Source organism: Chenopodium quinoa, unplaced genomic scaffold (genome assembly GCF_001683475.1).
Source record: "Chenopodium quinoa cultivar QQ74 unplaced genomic scaffold, ASM168347v1, whole genome shotgun sequence".
In the NCBI taxonomy this organism is placed as follows: Eukaryota; Viridiplantae; Streptophyta; class Magnoliopsida; order Caryophyllales; family Amaranthaceae; genus Chenopodium; species Chenopodium quinoa.
In genome coordinates, this window is record NW_018745410.1 from 2,297,625 (window position 1) to 2,314,128 (window position 16,504).

At 38.4% G+C, this 16,504-nt stretch overlaps 2 protein-coding genes across 3 annotated transcripts; both read left to right on the forward strand.

The window, feature by feature from the left end:
- Window positions 1-4,879: 4,879 nt before the first annotated feature.
- On the forward strand, window positions 4,880-6,931 carry LOC110713237. 2 transcript variants are annotated; one of them, XM_021891700.1, is made up of 4 exons: window positions 4,880-5,155; window positions 5,255-5,513; window positions 5,980-6,224; window positions 6,651-6,931. In XM_021891700.1, the coding sequence occupies exons 2-4, from the start codon at window positions 5,273-5,275 to the stop codon at window positions 6,738-6,740; spliced, it is 576 nt and encodes a 191-aa protein (XP_021747392.1). In that variant the 5' UTR covers window positions 4,880-5,155; window positions 5,255-5,272; the 3' UTR covers window positions 6,741-6,931. The 2 variants fall into 2 exon arrangements, with proteins under 2 accessions (XP_021747392.1, XP_021747391.1); XM_021891699.1 differs by having other exon boundaries at window positions 4,880-5,513.
- Window positions 6,932-6,991: 60 nt separating this feature from the next.
- On the forward strand, window positions 6,992-8,336 carry LOC110713238. The gene is made up of 4 exons (XM_021891701.1): window positions 6,992-7,055; window positions 7,152-7,268; window positions 7,357-7,692; window positions 7,788-8,336. Exons 1-4 carry the CDS (start codon window positions 7,017-7,019, stop codon window positions 7,818-7,820), a joined length of 525 nt encoding a protein of 174 aa, XP_021747393.1. The 5' UTR covers window positions 6,992-7,016; the 3' UTR covers window positions 7,821-8,336.
- The last annotated feature ends 8,168 nt before the right edge of the window (window positions 8,337-16,504 follow it).

Here is a 16,504-nt window from a genome sequence, read left to right on the forward strand (position 1 = left end):
GCGAGCTTGTGGACAGCGAGATCCGGGCTGACGCCTGGTATCTCTTCCACTTCAAAGGCAAAGATGTCTTTGAATTCTTTCAACAGAAGGTGTAAGTCTACACCCAGCTTAGCATAAGCAGCCGTACCAACCTTTACAGTTCGATCCGGACGACTGTCGTCAAGAGCGAGATCAATATGCTCACCAGCCGGTTGGGGACGGAGCTCATCTGACCGTTCTCCGGTCAGTGATTTCTATTTCTTTTCTTTCTTCACCTCCACCAGCTGAGCAACTTTTCTTTTCTTTCTAGCTGCTGGTGGGGCTTGGCTGGTATCCTTGACATCGTCAAGGTCTATTGGTTCTTGCCCCTGACCATATGGGGCCACTGTATCCTTGACAGCCGAGAGATAGCACTCCCGGGCCGTCTTCTGTTCTCCGTTCAAAGAACCAATAGAGCCATAATTCTTTTCATACTTGATCAACATGAGTGAAGGGATGATTACCGCCTTGGCTTCGTTGAGGGTGGGCCGACCTAAAATAATGTTATAGGCGGTCGACTCTTCAACGACCAAGAACTTGACAACCAGATGTCGTCCCTCTCCTTTTTCTCTCAGCCGGATGGGTAAGTCAATTCGGTCGGCTGGGTACACCATTCCACCCCCAAAACCAAACAGAGGGTGGGATACCGGGTGCATGCTGCTGGGCTTGTACTTCAGCTTTTGCAAGCACTTGTAACTGATGATATCTGAGGAGCTGCCGGTGTCTATAAGTATTCGTTCGACTAGCTAGTGGGCGACTTTACATTCAATGATGACCGGATTGTCGTGCGGGCGGAGGACCCTGCCCCTGTCCTTCTCAGTAATCAGGACATCAGGGAAGGTGCTGCTAGTAGACGCCTGCTCCTCATCAACAGCCGAGTCCATCTACCTCAGATGGCTCTTGGTGCCCCGAATAGTAGGGCCTCCACAGGAGAATCCACCTGCTATGGTGTAGACCGGATCTTTATCAGTGTCCGTGCTACTAGTAGGCTGGACGGTCTTTGATGACTGTCCTAGATTCTTCCCCTTGGACTTGGAGATGTAAGACTTCAACATCCCCTTGTCCGCTAAACGATCCAACGCCCTTTAACATCAAAAGCAGTCGTTGGTATCGTGGCCAACTTCTTCGTGAAATTGGCAAAATTTGTTCTTGTTCCGCTTCTGGAGGGAACTCTTCATAGGATTCGGCTTCTCAAGGGTTAGCCGATCCTTAATCTCCACGAAAATGGAGTTGCAATATTTGTTAAACTCGTACTTGGGGACGTACGACTTAAACTCCTTCTTTTTCTTCCGGGACGGATGATCAGAGTCATCCACCGCCCAGACTTCCTTTATCTTCTTATTCTCTTCCTTCTTTTTTGCCGCCTGATTAGGCCGGCTGTCTTTTGGTTTGTCGGACTTCTTAGAGTCCGACTGATTGCCAGACGAGCAGAGGTCGGTCGCCTGTATAAAGCTTTCGGCCTCCCTCAATGCCGCCTGTAGGGTGAATGCCCCTTTCCTGACCAGGTCGAACTTAAACGTTGACCCGTCTTTCAGTCCTTTGAAAAAGTCTGTGAAAGCTACGTCGTTAGACAACCCCTGGATTTGAATCCGGGTTAGGTTGAACCGCCTAACGTACGAGCGAAGGCCCTCCTTCTCACCCTACTTAAGGGTGCTCAAGTCAAGACTTGTTTTCTTTGCAGGGATGTTCATTGAGAAGTTGGAAGCGAACAAGAAGGCTAGCTTCTTGAAGCTATCAATGGATCTGGTTGGTAGATTGCCAAACCATTGCTGGGAAATTCCCTTTGATGTGGCCGGGAAACAACGGCACCAAGTGGTATCATCCAACCCCTGCAAATACATGAGGTTGGTGTACGCCATGAGGTGGTCTTCTGGGTTGGCAGTACCATCATAAGTACCCACCAACACATTCTTAACCTTAGCAGGTTGAACCGCCTCGGTTATCTCCCTGGTGAACGCAGAAGGTTGTTCACCAAGTCTAAGCAGACGGAGCTGCCAGTCCAAAGGCTGGACGTATGCCGCCTGACCTCCAAAGGGGGCCGGCTGCATGAACTGAAGGTCATACTGACCATACTACGCTTGAGACGCATGCGGGGCACGTCCGATCAGTTAGGGACCAAGCTGAGCGGACTTGCCACCGTATCCACTCTCATGTAAGGACAGAGAGTTCCTTACAGAGGTTTCTTTGAAGCTGTCTGGAAAGCTCGAGGTGGAGGCTGACTCAGACAGCTGCTGATTTCTTCTTTGCTCGATGATGTGCCGAGCGTCGTGAGTTGATTTTTTACTGGTTTCCGCCTGATCATGCCGGATGTTCCTCTGAGGCCCAGTGGGCAAGAGGATCTTAGTCCAGTCAAGTCGTGCGACTGCCTTCTCTCTTGGATGGGGAGTTGGCTGCCTATCCTTGACTGACTTCTTCTTCGCAGGGGGAGAAGCCTTTCTAGCCAGTTGGCCCTTGCCAGAACCAACCTTGTTCTTGCCGATCATTTCTTTGATTTCACCCTTGAAAGAGTTCATGAACTTCATGAGTTCCTCCCAAGTGACTCGGGTGTCTCCCCTGCTTTTAGGGGCTTTCCCTCCTGTCCTTCCAGGGGTGCCTTTTGCTTAGACCCGCCTGGTCGGTGTTCCGTTCTAGCTGGTCTCTAGAACGTCTGTATTTGGAGATGAAGGAGTCGTCCTTTGCTACATACGTCTCCACATCATCATCATCATCATCATCATCAGTTTCATCCTCAGTGACGACCTCTGGCTGAGGCCGGCTAATTGGCTGAGGAATACCAGAGCCTTCTGGTTGAGTAACCGGTTGAGGGTTTTCCTGAGTTACCGGCTGGATAACCGGTGGTAAATTGATGGGATCAGGTTGTGGTACAGACTCTTGAACCATCTTGAGGTACTCTCCCCACAGACGGCTGTTTTTGGGTGTTTTTAGTCCCTTGGGAGAGTTACAGCTCGAAGATTGGTCCGGTGCGGCCTGTACCTGCAAAACAACGGAGACTCCTGTTGGTTGGAGTTCCTCCTCTGACGATCAAGTTAGAACGTGTAGGAGTGAGTAAAAAGTGCGGAAAAAGGTAAAGATGATATCATTACAGATACCGAGATCAGGTGCTTTCTCTGATGTGAGAGAAATGCAGGTGATGTAATAAATGATTCAATCCCCCTTCATAATGGGGAATCTCTCCCTATTTATAGGGCCATGGGAAAATGTGCCCTTATTTTACGTCATGTGACCTAGATTTGGTGGGCTATGACAAGTTATGGGGAATCGGGCCTGAAAGCCGCCATTCCATGACATGACAGTGGGGTCCACGTGTCAGTATTCCATTGGTTTTGTTTAAACCAATGCTGGGCGGATAAGTGTCCTAGTGTTGGGCGGACAAGTGTCCTATTCTCAGGCCGCCACGTGGCAGGGTAATTTTACCCAAAACACTTTGTCTTCTTTCATTTCTAATGTTAGGAAGGCTCATCCCAAAGTTTTGCGTGGCCTTTATTTCTGACTATGAACCTCTTTCTAGTTTTTCAATTTTTTTCCCCTCATGAATATGAACCCCTTTCTGTGATTGGATATATATATTTCCCATCTTGGATTCCCTTTTAAGTGGCCAGCCAAGTTAAATCACCTAAATGATATAAACTTCTGTGATTGAATTCACAGTTTTCCTAGGGGTAGTTATTTAAGTTGGACTGTAGTTGCTTGGGCAATGTCACCATACTGGTTAACCATCTATTTACTGCCCACGAAGAGAGATTTCGAATACTGAAAAAAGTAGGTAGTAGGCCAGATAGTGTGTTAGTCTGGTCTGTCTGATGTGCTGGTTTACTTATATTCTGAATTCAGTATTTAATGTCAAATCTGAATCACCACTGCATTATTTACTACTCCAGAGTAACTCTTAATACACGGTAAAATGGTCAACGTGCCTTGTTAAAACAAACGAGGGTATTAAACAACTTTAGATCTGTTCTCAACTTCTGATATTTGTATTAATCCTATGCATCTTTTGTCATCAGGGTACCATGCTTGCAGTTGCTTATAGAATCCTATTAGGCTAATACATGTGATACTTAACTAAAATGGAAAAACCATTCTTAGACATATAAGAACTAACTTCTAATACATGAACTAACTTGCTTGTCATTACATGTCACTCAAGTTTTACAGTATAGAATCCTATTAGGCTAAATTTATGCCAGAAATGGCACCTTGGTTTTTATACTGTAAAACTTTTTGCCTCCTTTTCTTACATGTCATTCATGTATTTCTTTTGTATCCTAGTTGGGTTTTAATCTTGGATTTATACGAATCGATGCAGTAATCTAACTTATATAATAATTATTCCCTAGAAGCAACCTGTTCCCTCACCACTCTCACTTTTGACAAAATGAAATCAGACCTGAATTTCAGAACTGAAATCAGACCTCAATTTCATAACTGAAATCAGACCTAAATTTCAGAACTGAAATCAGATCTGAAAATCAAATCAGTTTTGAATTTCAGAACTTAATTCAGACCTGAATTCAGATCAGAATTTCAGATTTGAAGCTCAGAATTGAAAATCAGATATGAAGTCAGAGCTTAAATTCAGAATTCTTGTGTCTTTGTGTGCGTGTGTAAAATTTAAAGTGGCTTAGTGTCATAAAAGCCTGAATCCATATCTGTATTGTTATTGTCAATATTGAAATGAATAGAGAAACTATAAAACTAATCTGGAATGGCAAAGTTTTGAATGTTATTTGTATCAAACTGAATGCCATCAATACATACATATTTCCATGACTTATCACTGCAAGTACACTCTTCCATTCCCTCGTCTTTATGTTTCCAGGACTAATCACTGCAAGACTAATCTGATGTTTTTGGAATGAGTTTTTCTGTAGGAAGCGATGGCAGATTATGAGAAAGCTAGACAAGCAAGGATAAAACAAAACAAAAGAAGAATGAAGGATTTGGGGGTTATGTCCATGGCTTATCAGCTGAAACAATCTGTGAAGGGATCGAAACAAACGAAAAAAAAAGCAAGAAGGTGACTAAAGATACTAACGAGTACACACCTAATGAAGAGGGTGAATTGAACCACTCAAGTGAAGAGGATGAAAATCTAATAAGGAAAAACAGTGTAAACTTGAGGTCTCGTTCGAAAAAGGTGTTTCTTTTTTTTTTCCTGAGAACTTCATTATGTGAGTCAGAATTGATAAAAAGTCATGTAATACTTTTAATGTTTTTCTCGAATACTTTATTGCAGGTTGTGGCATTGAGAGGGATGATTCCCACAAACATTAAAGACATGACAAGTGTCTCTTCAGTACCAATGGCTAATCTTGTTAAGATGCGTCATCAAAACATCGAAAAAAAACAAGTAGGGCAAGGGTTGCAAGGGACAGATTCAACGCAAAGAAAAATCCAATTAGGCAAGTTTAATGCACGGAAAAATCTATCGTCCCATAGTCAGCAAGAGAAAGAGGTTGAACTTGGGAAGGGTGTCCAAGCTAAGATAGCGCAGAGTAAGGCAATGGTTGCTCCTTGTTCACTCAGTGCTTTCAGGCAAATGAAAACACAATTGATAGAAAAAGAGAAAAAAGCAAAACAAACTTATTTATTACAACGACAACTATAACCTGTTAACAGGGCTAGTTCACAGGTGCTTTTAAGGGGTTCGCAAGCACACAGTTTTTCACAACCACAAAGAATTGAACCTGACTTACAGGAAGATTACGAGAATCATATGGGTTTAAATGAACGTAATTTGGAACAATATGCAGATGAATAAGATGAGTATAGTGAGGATTTTAGTACTCTTACCCCCGAGGAGCTAGGAATGCAAGCTGAACCATTAATGAATCATGAGCACGAAAGTGAACAAATAGATAATGATCACTATCATTCCGCTCTAAATATTTTAAGATAGATATGTTAAGAGCAATACATGATTTTAATTTTAATGACTTTGTTCAGTTAATTTTGATGTAGTACTTCCAAAAAAGAAGCGTACCAGAGGACCTACTATGTGTAAGGATGTTCATGAATGGACATTAGAAGAGCGTAAGCTTATTGTTCTTAATGAAATGGGAAATCCTATTGGTCCTGACGATAAGACCGTAGATACATTTACAAGATTCTTAGGGACATTAGCTCGTAATGCTTCTCTAGCGCCGTTGAACAAGATTAATTGGCATCATGTTAAAGACAAGGATGAAATTTGGAATTATGTGAAGGTATGTACCTTTTATTATGTATTCAAATGCTAGTATTTTGTGTCTTTTATAAAGAGTATGAGTTACATAGCTACTGTAATTTTCAAAGTGCTCAATGTTTTTTATTGTGAGAAGATACAACATACACTTGACTTTATCTAGCTGCCACATATTTAACCTACTTGCAAATTAAAAGACCTGATCTTCACAAAAACAAATAAGTAGGCATCTTCCAAGTAGCTATTTTAACTAGATCCCCCTTGTAATTTTTTATCACACATCCAGCACCTTGCATAGCAAAAAATTTCTGATATAAAAATATTTTACCACAATTCTGATACAAGTACAATTCGAAATAGATTATGATAAAAAGCATAATGTAGTGTTCTTGGTTAAGATGTGCTTCTTTGGGCACTCCCTAATTTTCTTGTTTAATATTTTGCATAGTACAAAAGAAATTCATTATCCCTGAAGAAGGTAAGGGCAGTGTATTGTCATCCGTGGGAAGGCTCTGGCGTAAATATAAATGTAGTGTAAAGGCAAGCCACTTTACTCCATATGACAATGATGGTGATAGGTTGGCAGATCCACCTATTATAATTCCAGAAGCGCATTTCAAAGAGTTGCTAGAATTTTGGAATTTGGAACAAGTTCAGGTAAAATTTATTGTTTGTTTCCGTTATATGTAATACAATTGCTTACTACCCTCTAAAAATAAAAAATTTTAAGCTATGAACTGTGTGCTATGCATGCATGTAGGAAGACAACAAAAAGAAAAGTGAAATAAGTAAAGTTTAAATAGATAGGCACACTATGGGTCCTATGACTTTCACGAGGAAACAACATAAATTGGTATATTTGTATTAAGTTATTTCTTTCTTATCGTTCTCACTATGATCATTTAACAATCTTTATTGAATTCTTATTTTGATGTATTTTTTATTCTAGCAACAACTAGATGTTGAAAAGAAGCCACCATCCTTAGCACATGTGTACAAAGAAAGTCGTAAAAGGAAAGCAGACAAACAATACAAAACTTCTTACGAGCCCACCCAAAGTAACATTGTAAGTCTCCTTGTCTCCACTTTTTTTTGGAATATGATTATTTGTGTGAAATTAGCTAGTTATTTATTTGTTATATTTCCAATTATAGGACAAGATGGAGGAAGTCCAAATGCAAAGTGAAATTGATGGAGATGTTGCATACTTTGAAGTAATGAATAAGCCAAATAACTTTGGCCTTAAAAAAAAGCAACCAGGGATATGTTCACTAAGGGGAAAGAGCAACAAACCAATAATTCCTGACGAGTTCCTAAAGCCCTATAAAGACGAAATTGTGAAAGAAACAGTAGCAGAATTAATGAAGACGCTCAAGCAAATTGATCCTAAAGTGGTGGATACTTTGACTCGAACAGTTGAAAATGTGTCATCCAATCTAGAGCATAGAGATCAATTTCCAAATTTAGACTCTAAACGACGACAAAATGAGGTAATGATTAATATATTCACTTTTAGAAAGCATTAAATGTGATTATTATTTTTTGTTCTGGTTATCTGATATATGTTGCTTTTACAAATACATAGGATGAAATGGTTGAAGATGAAGGCTTAGACTAGCAAGTCAAGATGCATGCTGCTGATTGCATAAATGTTTCCGCTCTCTGCTGTTTTTGCTCTCTGCCTGTTACCGCTTTATGCTGTCAAGATGCCTATTTTTTGCTAGCTGTTACTGCTTTTTGCTGCTGTTTTCTGCTCGTTGTTGCTGATGCATGCTGTTGTTTTCTGCCCGTTGTTGCTGATGCATGCTGCTATTTTCTGCCCGTTGTCTGCTACTACTATCACTGTCTGCTGCTACCGCTATTTGTAGCTTTGGTGCTGCTGTAATTCCTTCTAGCTGCTGCTTATGATATCTGCTGCTGTGCTCCTGCTAATGTTACTATTGCTGGGTTTTTTTTTTTTTTGAAACAAAAAAGTGGGTAGAATTTGGTGGTCTAATTTCAAGGTCGAAGCTGACTTATTAATTCTTTTATTACATTACTTAGCCAAACAAAAAATTGGTGTTTATAGATTTTTGTGAAGAAACTATGAAATTATATAAATTCAAATAATTGTTAATCGTATATGTTAATTTCACTATCGTTGATGTTGAACATGTAATAATAATAATAATAATAATAATAATAATAATAAATGTTACCTATTAATTATTAAGGTGTTACAGTAGTTTGCAAAAAGTGATACATAATGTCGAATAAAGTGCTACAATATGTTACAAGATGATTGAAAAATGTTACCTAATAACCAATTAGGTGATACGTTTGTTCGAAAAAATGACACGTAATGTTGGATAAAGTGTTCCTATATGAACGAAAAATGTTACTGAAGATGAGAAAGTGTTACTTGAGAAATAAAAGGTAACACTTTAAAAATGATACTAATAATATAAAAAAGTGTTACATAAGAGGGTTTAAAGTAACACTTTTAAAAGTGTTACCATACGTTACCCAAAGTGTTACATAAGACCTTAGGGAACATGGGCGGAAGTATCACCTACTAAAGTGTTACCTATTGTCTATAATAACACTTTTACCACATTATGTAACATTTTTTGGGTGTTACTTAAGGTTAGTTTTGTACTAGTGATTCTTCTTCCTGCGGACTAGATCGTTGGGACCATATTTTTCAATATTGTTGGGGGCTTCAAAGAGTTCTAAACGCTCCATCAACCAAATCTGCAAAATAAAAATACAAAAAAATCAGTCGAAAAAAAATTGCAGAAAAACCACCGTGACACGGCAGACATGCACCGTGACACGGTGCCTACTTTGTGTCACGGGGCTAATCAGAGCGCGTTTTTACCTGCAACAGTACTAGAGAGCCCTTCCTAATGGCTTTCTGGTCAGCTGTTGCTTTGTCAAGGCCGCGCAAAGTTTCTCCAAGGCAAGTAGGCATAGGAGATCTCCCAGATTTAACATGTTCAAGCACAGACGCTAAACAAGCATGTCCTACTCTACCGTTTACTAATAAAATCTTGCTAAATATGCAAGAAATGTAAGTCCTTCTATGGTATACATGATAAGACTTAGAGACAGCGCGATTGAAATAAAAATTTGCAAGCTTTTTTAAGTCTACTCCATTACGACACACAATTTAATTTAAATCTGGATCTGTAAGATTCAGATGGCGTAAAAGTCTTGGTAAAAATACTCATGTAGGGTAGGCATGGCAATGAGATTCCTGGCAAGAAAACCAAAGATGGCTGTAGTCACCCAAATGTGTCTCCCCAAAACCAAACCCAGTGATAAATACCTTTCACGTCATTTGATTATCGAATAAAGCGAAAGTGTGAAAAGTCTAGTGATGAGGATTTTTTTATCACTTCATTCTGTTTTTGAAAATATTTCTTTTCTTACCTTATTAATGAAAAACGTGCATTCCAGTTTAGTTGGTCCATGATAGGGGTCCAATAATAGTGTAGTTGGATAGGGCTTGAAAAGACCTTTCCAACGATATATTATAAGCCCAATTTCGATGAATAATGAGGAAGTTATGGCCAAATTACTAAACTGTGCCCGGTTTGATATTTATGTGCGGCCCAATGATCTAGAGGAGGGCCTATTATTGATTTATCATTACTAATGCAATAGGATATATTATAGTCTTCTAGATTCTTCTAGAAGGTTCTTTTGAATTCTAATTTAATTAGCATTGAGAAATTGACTTTAGTTGACTTTTAAGAGGTTTAATAAGAATAAAAGAAGTGTTTTTAAGGAAAATACAATTTTTCCCTCTCGTACGGCTAAATTTTATCAAAATAAGAAAATGCGTGGAAATTTATTTCCAGCGTCTTAGGTCTGGCGCTGCACTCCAGCATTTGGCGACAACCGCGTGTTTGGCGCTGCAATCGTGTTTTATTCTTTTTGAAACTCTGATTCGTTTTTTATCATATCCGGCTGATTTTCTTTATAAATAGCCTCCTAAAACCTCAGTTTTCAATCATCAATTTCCATCATCAATTCTCTCTATCAACTCTAACCAACTTTCATCCAAAATTTCTTGATTTTCTCTCCCTCTTTCTAAGCCAACCCTTTTACAAACAAAATTCCTCATACATTAGCACTAGACACACTTAGCCAAGTTCGAAGTTGCCTTCGCCCTTGACGTGAAAGGTTTTAATTTCTAAGGGTTTGGTCCCAAATCTCTCTTTCAATTGTTTAATTAATTGTTTTGTTTTATATTTTCCTTGAAGTTACTAATGTGTGAACTTTCTGTGTTCTTAGAATTTTCCAGTTTTCGCAATATTATTTTGATTCTAGTTGTGAAAGATATTTCTCAAATTTCCTACTTGTAAAAATCCTATGTTTTTGACTCTTTACAGATGGTCTTTCCAATGAGGCCCTTTTTTATGCATATGACAATAATGTAATTCAAAAATTACGCACATGAAATACTAAGAACTTTTCGAGTCTCATCCGTTCATTCTAAATCATTGACAAATAAATTTTAGGAATTAAAATAGAAATCCTCCCCAGTGGAGTTGCCAAAAAACTGTAGGGAATATTTCAAGCATTATCCCAAACTTGAACCCCAATTTGATCATACACTTAAGCATGGTGGCGTCCAAAGGGAAGGAAGCTAGAGAAAAAGAGTCGCCAACAAGTTTTAAGAACTTGTAAACCGTTCACAGGGTGAAAGTTACACCCCTTAATGATCCAGGAGATCGTTAACTCCAATAGGTCTGGAACCATGACTGGAAGTTCGGGGATGAAGGTACAAATCCAATCTAAAAGAGAAAGAACTCGCCCTAATAATAGGCCTCTACTTTATTCTCCTCGTATTCATGTACGCTTTCTAACTAACATACAATCAATAGGTTTACCCTAAAACTAATATATGTTGGTTGAATATTATTGCACAAATAATACTATTATTGGTGATCACTTGAATTATAATCATATTATCCCTAAACAAGATTATTAATTATCTTATTAAGCGTGATTACAAGTACCAATTCCCTTTAAACATACATAAAATGCGTGATCAAGCAATAACAATAATACATATCAAGCAACATAATAATCATCACAATAAATCATAATAATAACAATCATAATTAAAATAATCATAATATTTATGTTAAAGCATAATATCAATAGCAAGATCCTAGGCACGATACTAACAAGATTAATAACAAACCCTAGCATGTCACTAAACAATAAAGATAAAAGCTTTAACCCTAACATGATACTAACATGATATTAGGAAAGAAATAGAAAGCATCATAGAAATCATAATTGATATTAGAACCTTAATTATTACCCTAAACATGATACTAGGAAACAATAAAACATCCTAACATGACACTATGAATCAAAATAACAATCTAAACATGATTTCTATATCATAATATCAATAAAACAATTAAATTACTTACTTCAATGCCTCGTACCTTTTTCTAATAACAAAATACACACGTTAGTAACTTTAAGGAAAATAATAATCAAACAATTAAATTAAATAATTGAAATAGAGATTTGGGACCAAAAACCCTCAGAAATATCAAACCTTTCACGTCTAGGGCGAAAGAAACTTCGAACTTGGCTAGGTGTGTCTAGTGCTAATGAGTGTGGAATTGTGTTTGTAAAAGGTTAGGCTAGAAAGAGGGAGAGAGAGAATAAGCTTTAGCTTAGAGAGAGGGAAGAATTAGAGAATTCTGGTTATTGAAAAACGGAGGTCCAAGGACCCTATTTAAAGAAAATAGTCCAGAAACCGATAAAAAGAGATCGAATTGTAAAGGAATGAAACTCATCCTGTTGCCAGACGACAAGCGTGTCGCTAGGCGACGAACTTGTCGTCAGGCGGTGCTAAGACAATTTTTTGCGGATTTTGTTTTTATCATATCTTTTGATCCAGAAGTCCAATAAGTCATATAATATGTCGTTGGAAAGCTCCTGAAGTCTACTTTCCAACCCAATTGAAATAAGATTAAAATCTTTTTTAGATAAAATGATATGGCCGAAATAGTGGAAGGATTTTATTTTTGATAGAGTTACATATTTAATTCATATCTTTTTTGTCATAGCTCGGAATTAATATCATAATATATCATTGGAAAGATAATTTCAAGATCTATTCAACCATATAAGATTTGAATAAAGATTATGAGGTACAAAAATAATATATGACTGTCTTTGAACATCTTTAAATTCGAATAGAATTAGGATTTAAAAAAGGAAAGTTTCAATTTCAAACTCTTTGATTTTATCTTTTCAAAAAGGATAATTAAGATCTTTTAGAAACTTATGGAAGTTTCTAATAAATCCTAATTATTTTAGGTATAGGATTAAAGCTTTGGACCTTCCACATGATCATTGGGTCGTAGGTAAAATCCGGTTTGGGCCCAGTTTAGTATTATGGCCATAACTTCCTCATTTTTCATCGAATTAGGCTTATAATATATCGTTGGAAAGGTCTTTTCAAGCCCCATACAACTACACTATTATTGGACCCATATCATGGACCAAACTAAAATTAAATTCACTTTTTCATAAATAGGGTAAGAAAAGAAATACTTTCAAAAACAGAAAGAATATATATTTTAATAAAAACATCCTCGTCACTAGAATTTTCACACTTTCACCTCGTTCGATAATCAAATGGCATGAAAGGTATTCATCACTGGGTTTGGTTTAGGGGAGACATATTTGGGTGTCTACAGTGTAAAACCGTCTACTAGAAGGAACAAGGCTAAGAAGATGAGAATGAGAATGAAGTTGAAGCATGAGAAGTTTGTTGTTGAAGCTCAAGCAAATGAAGTTTCATCAAGCAACAATGTGAAGTTCTTAAGAATTAAAGAGGAATTTGTACCTTCCGCCACTTTGAATAAGGTGGTGTTCTTTGACCCTCCATGATTTAGAGGAAAGGTCGAGCTAAGGACCTAAAGCAAGCGCTTCTCTAGAGGCAACCTAGTTTTCTAACCCTTTTCTTTTGATTTTTATTTTTCTTAATTTTCTTTCTTTTATCTTCTTTTCTTTAACTTGTTTTTCTTTTGGACTTATATGGTGAATTCATGGGAATTGGATTAATACAAGTGAGAATGAGCAATGGAAAGGTGTTTTGCGGTTTTTGATGTGATTATGTTTGATTTTATTAAATCTTGAGGTACAAGGGTAAGGAACTTTAGTGAGGTAAGTTAGGGAAAATTGTGCTAAAATTTGAAGAAAGTTTGAACTTGGTGGGTTCATTGTGGTGCTATCATTATTTTGGGATGTTGAACCCGCTGTCAAGATGTTTTGAAATTGCCATATTAGGTGGGTTCAATAGCCCCAGGATGATATTGAACGAAGAGCCCACAAGTGCACGCACCAAGAAAATCAAGAAAATAGGGAAGCTTAAGGGCGCGGACACGCCAGACTAGGGCACGGGCGCACCAGACTAGGGAATAGCCGCGCGCGACACTGATGCGGGCGCACTGCGCAACCGCGCACCACTGGTGTCGTGCTCCTTTTCTTTTTTCTTTCTCCTTTCTTTTCCTCATTTCCCCTTCTTCAATATCATACTCGACCGCACCTTTCTCTCTCTAGATAAACACCGAAACCCTAACATCTTTCCTCATCAAATCTTCCAAATTCCATCAAAAATCATCAAAATCTTTTTACAAATTCATCATTTTCAACAAAAATCATATTACTTTCCTCCATTTTTAACCTCCAATCTCTTTCTTCCATTGTTGATGCAATTTAGGGCTTTTCGTTCTTAAGGGATTTGGTGGCCAAAACTTGTTCAATATTGCTTCTTGTATGGTATAATCATCTTCTTTAACTCTTAATTGCATTATTATATCATATTGTTGCAAGAATGAGATTGTTTATGATTGTGAATAGTAGTAGTATGTGTTCTGATGATTTTGTTGATTGATATTGATTTTTGGTTCATTATTTGTGTTGTTTGATGATTGTTATTGCCTCACATTGTGTTGTTTGATGTTTTTATAGTAAATTTGTGCCAAATTGTTGTGAATTGTGGAAGGTGATTTTTGGTAGTGTTGATTGTGGATTGAGCCAAGTGGTTCTTGTGTAGTGTTGGTAGTTGAAGTGTTTTGTTAAGTTTTTTTGTGATTGTGGCTGTGATAAATTAGTGAAGCGAACATGTCAAGAATTGTGAAAGCTATCACTTCAAAAACCAAAAAGAGAAAAACAAATGAGCCATCACCTTCAAACACTTGTTCTCCTCAAACACAAAGCCTTGAGCCCCTTCCTCTCCCTAAACCTCATTTCTCTAATCAAGCGGCCAAACCTCTATAATCAACTTTCAAAAAGAGAACCTAAAAGCCCTCACGACATTATTATCAACATAGCATGATTAAACTAAGGATCGATGAGGATTTGTGGTCTCTCGTTGATAATCTTGGGTTGAGTACCTTTATCACCCGGAGTTATAGAACCTATCTTGAGCCTACTTGGGAGTTTTAGGCTTCCTTAAGTACTACTCTTGTGGGTAACAAAGACTATGAGGTCTCCTTCCAGCTCTTTAACAAAGTTCATATTATGTCTTTGGCCGAGTTTAATTTGACCATGGATTTCAACCCTCATGCGGATTTATTCTTTTCGGACCGAGAGCATGAGCATTTGGAGGGTTTCTCTCAAAATGCCTTCTGGAAAGCTTTCTTTGGTTTGTATTAGTTTGGCGCTCGATTCTCTCTTGCAAGCGATATATATCAGCCTTGTTTGAGAGTGCTCCATAGACTTTTGGGGTACTCGGTGTTCCCTAAGCAAGACTTGGGAAAGATGTCGCTTCCAGAGTTGCGGGCTTTGTGGATAGCAACTCGGGAAGAGTATCGGGGTCGGTTAAACTTGGGCCGTATATTTTGGAGGAGTTGCATGGACATGAGGGGAAACAGTCGGGTAATATACCTTGTGGTAGTATGGTAACAAGGTTAGCTACGAAGCTTGGGTATGAGAGGTACCTTCTTTCTTGCACACCGGTAAGAGATCTTGACACCCTATACCTCGACACCGCTCAACTTAAGCAAGTGCAATTCTTGGCTCGTAATGATGATGATGAGGTGTTTGATTGGCTTCGTAGGAACACTCATTGGTGTTATCTTCCGAACCCCTCTATTAAATCTATTCACCGGGTAGCCCCAAGTTGTGCCCTCTAATAATCGCATCCTCGGGGAAGATGAAGACATGGAAGATATTTTGAATGAAGAGCAGCAAATTCATGAAAATCAACAACAACTACATAAAAAACAAAATCCACATCAACAACAACAACATCATCATCATCAACAACAACAACATCAAGAAAATCAAGACTACGAGTTTGCTAATCCCGATATGGATGCCCTTAGTAGGAAAATGAAGGGGATGCAAATTCATTTGGAAGGCATGTATAATCAAGATTTTGCGGCAATGTATAATCAAATGAGAGGCAATTCGGAGATGCAACAAGGTATGTTTCTAAAACAACAACAAATGTATGATGCTAGTGTTAACTATGGAGAAGTCTCCCCCGCGGTTAACTATCCTTACTTTCCACCCCAACTTGGTCCTATTCCATCAAGTGGGTATCCTTATTGGCAAGGACCCCCGGGGTCTAACACCAAGACTCGCTCATTCTTTGATGAGCACGGTGACTACGATTACCGTGTTCCCAATAGGAGCAATTATAAGGGTGATCCTAACTACCCCTATGTGCACCCCGATCATCCGCTATCGCTTGCCTTGCTCGAGAAATATTCTCCCCTTGTCCCTTGACAACAAGAAAACTTCAAGGGGCACTATGGTTGGCCACCAGGTTACACAAGGGGATGGGATCCTTATGGTCCCCCATCCGGGTTCTCCTATGATGAGGATGACAATAATAATGTCGGGCCGAGTGGTAGATAGTTCCCCTACATTATGCATTTTTCCTCCATCCGCTACTTTATGTGTTGTTTGCTTTGCATTGATGGGATGTTGAGATGTATTCATGTTTAGCTTGGGGGAACTTTATCTTTTTAGGGGTTTATATCGGTGGCCAATATTGTTGTTGGATATTGCCTTGTCTCTTTCTTGCCTCGATGATTGATTGTTGCATGCCTTAGCCTCTTCTTGATGGTGTTTGTTTGTTGAATGAACTTTTTATCTCTATTGTTTCTCTCTTGATGATGTTTTTGTATTGTTTCCTTTGATAATGATGCATGTTGTTTGCTCCCGTAAATCCAAATCCCTTCAATCCAAATCTTGTAGTTTAGATGATTATTTGCTAGATTAGTGTATAGTTTCTTTAGATTTCTTTGCTTACTTTTACTTTCTTTT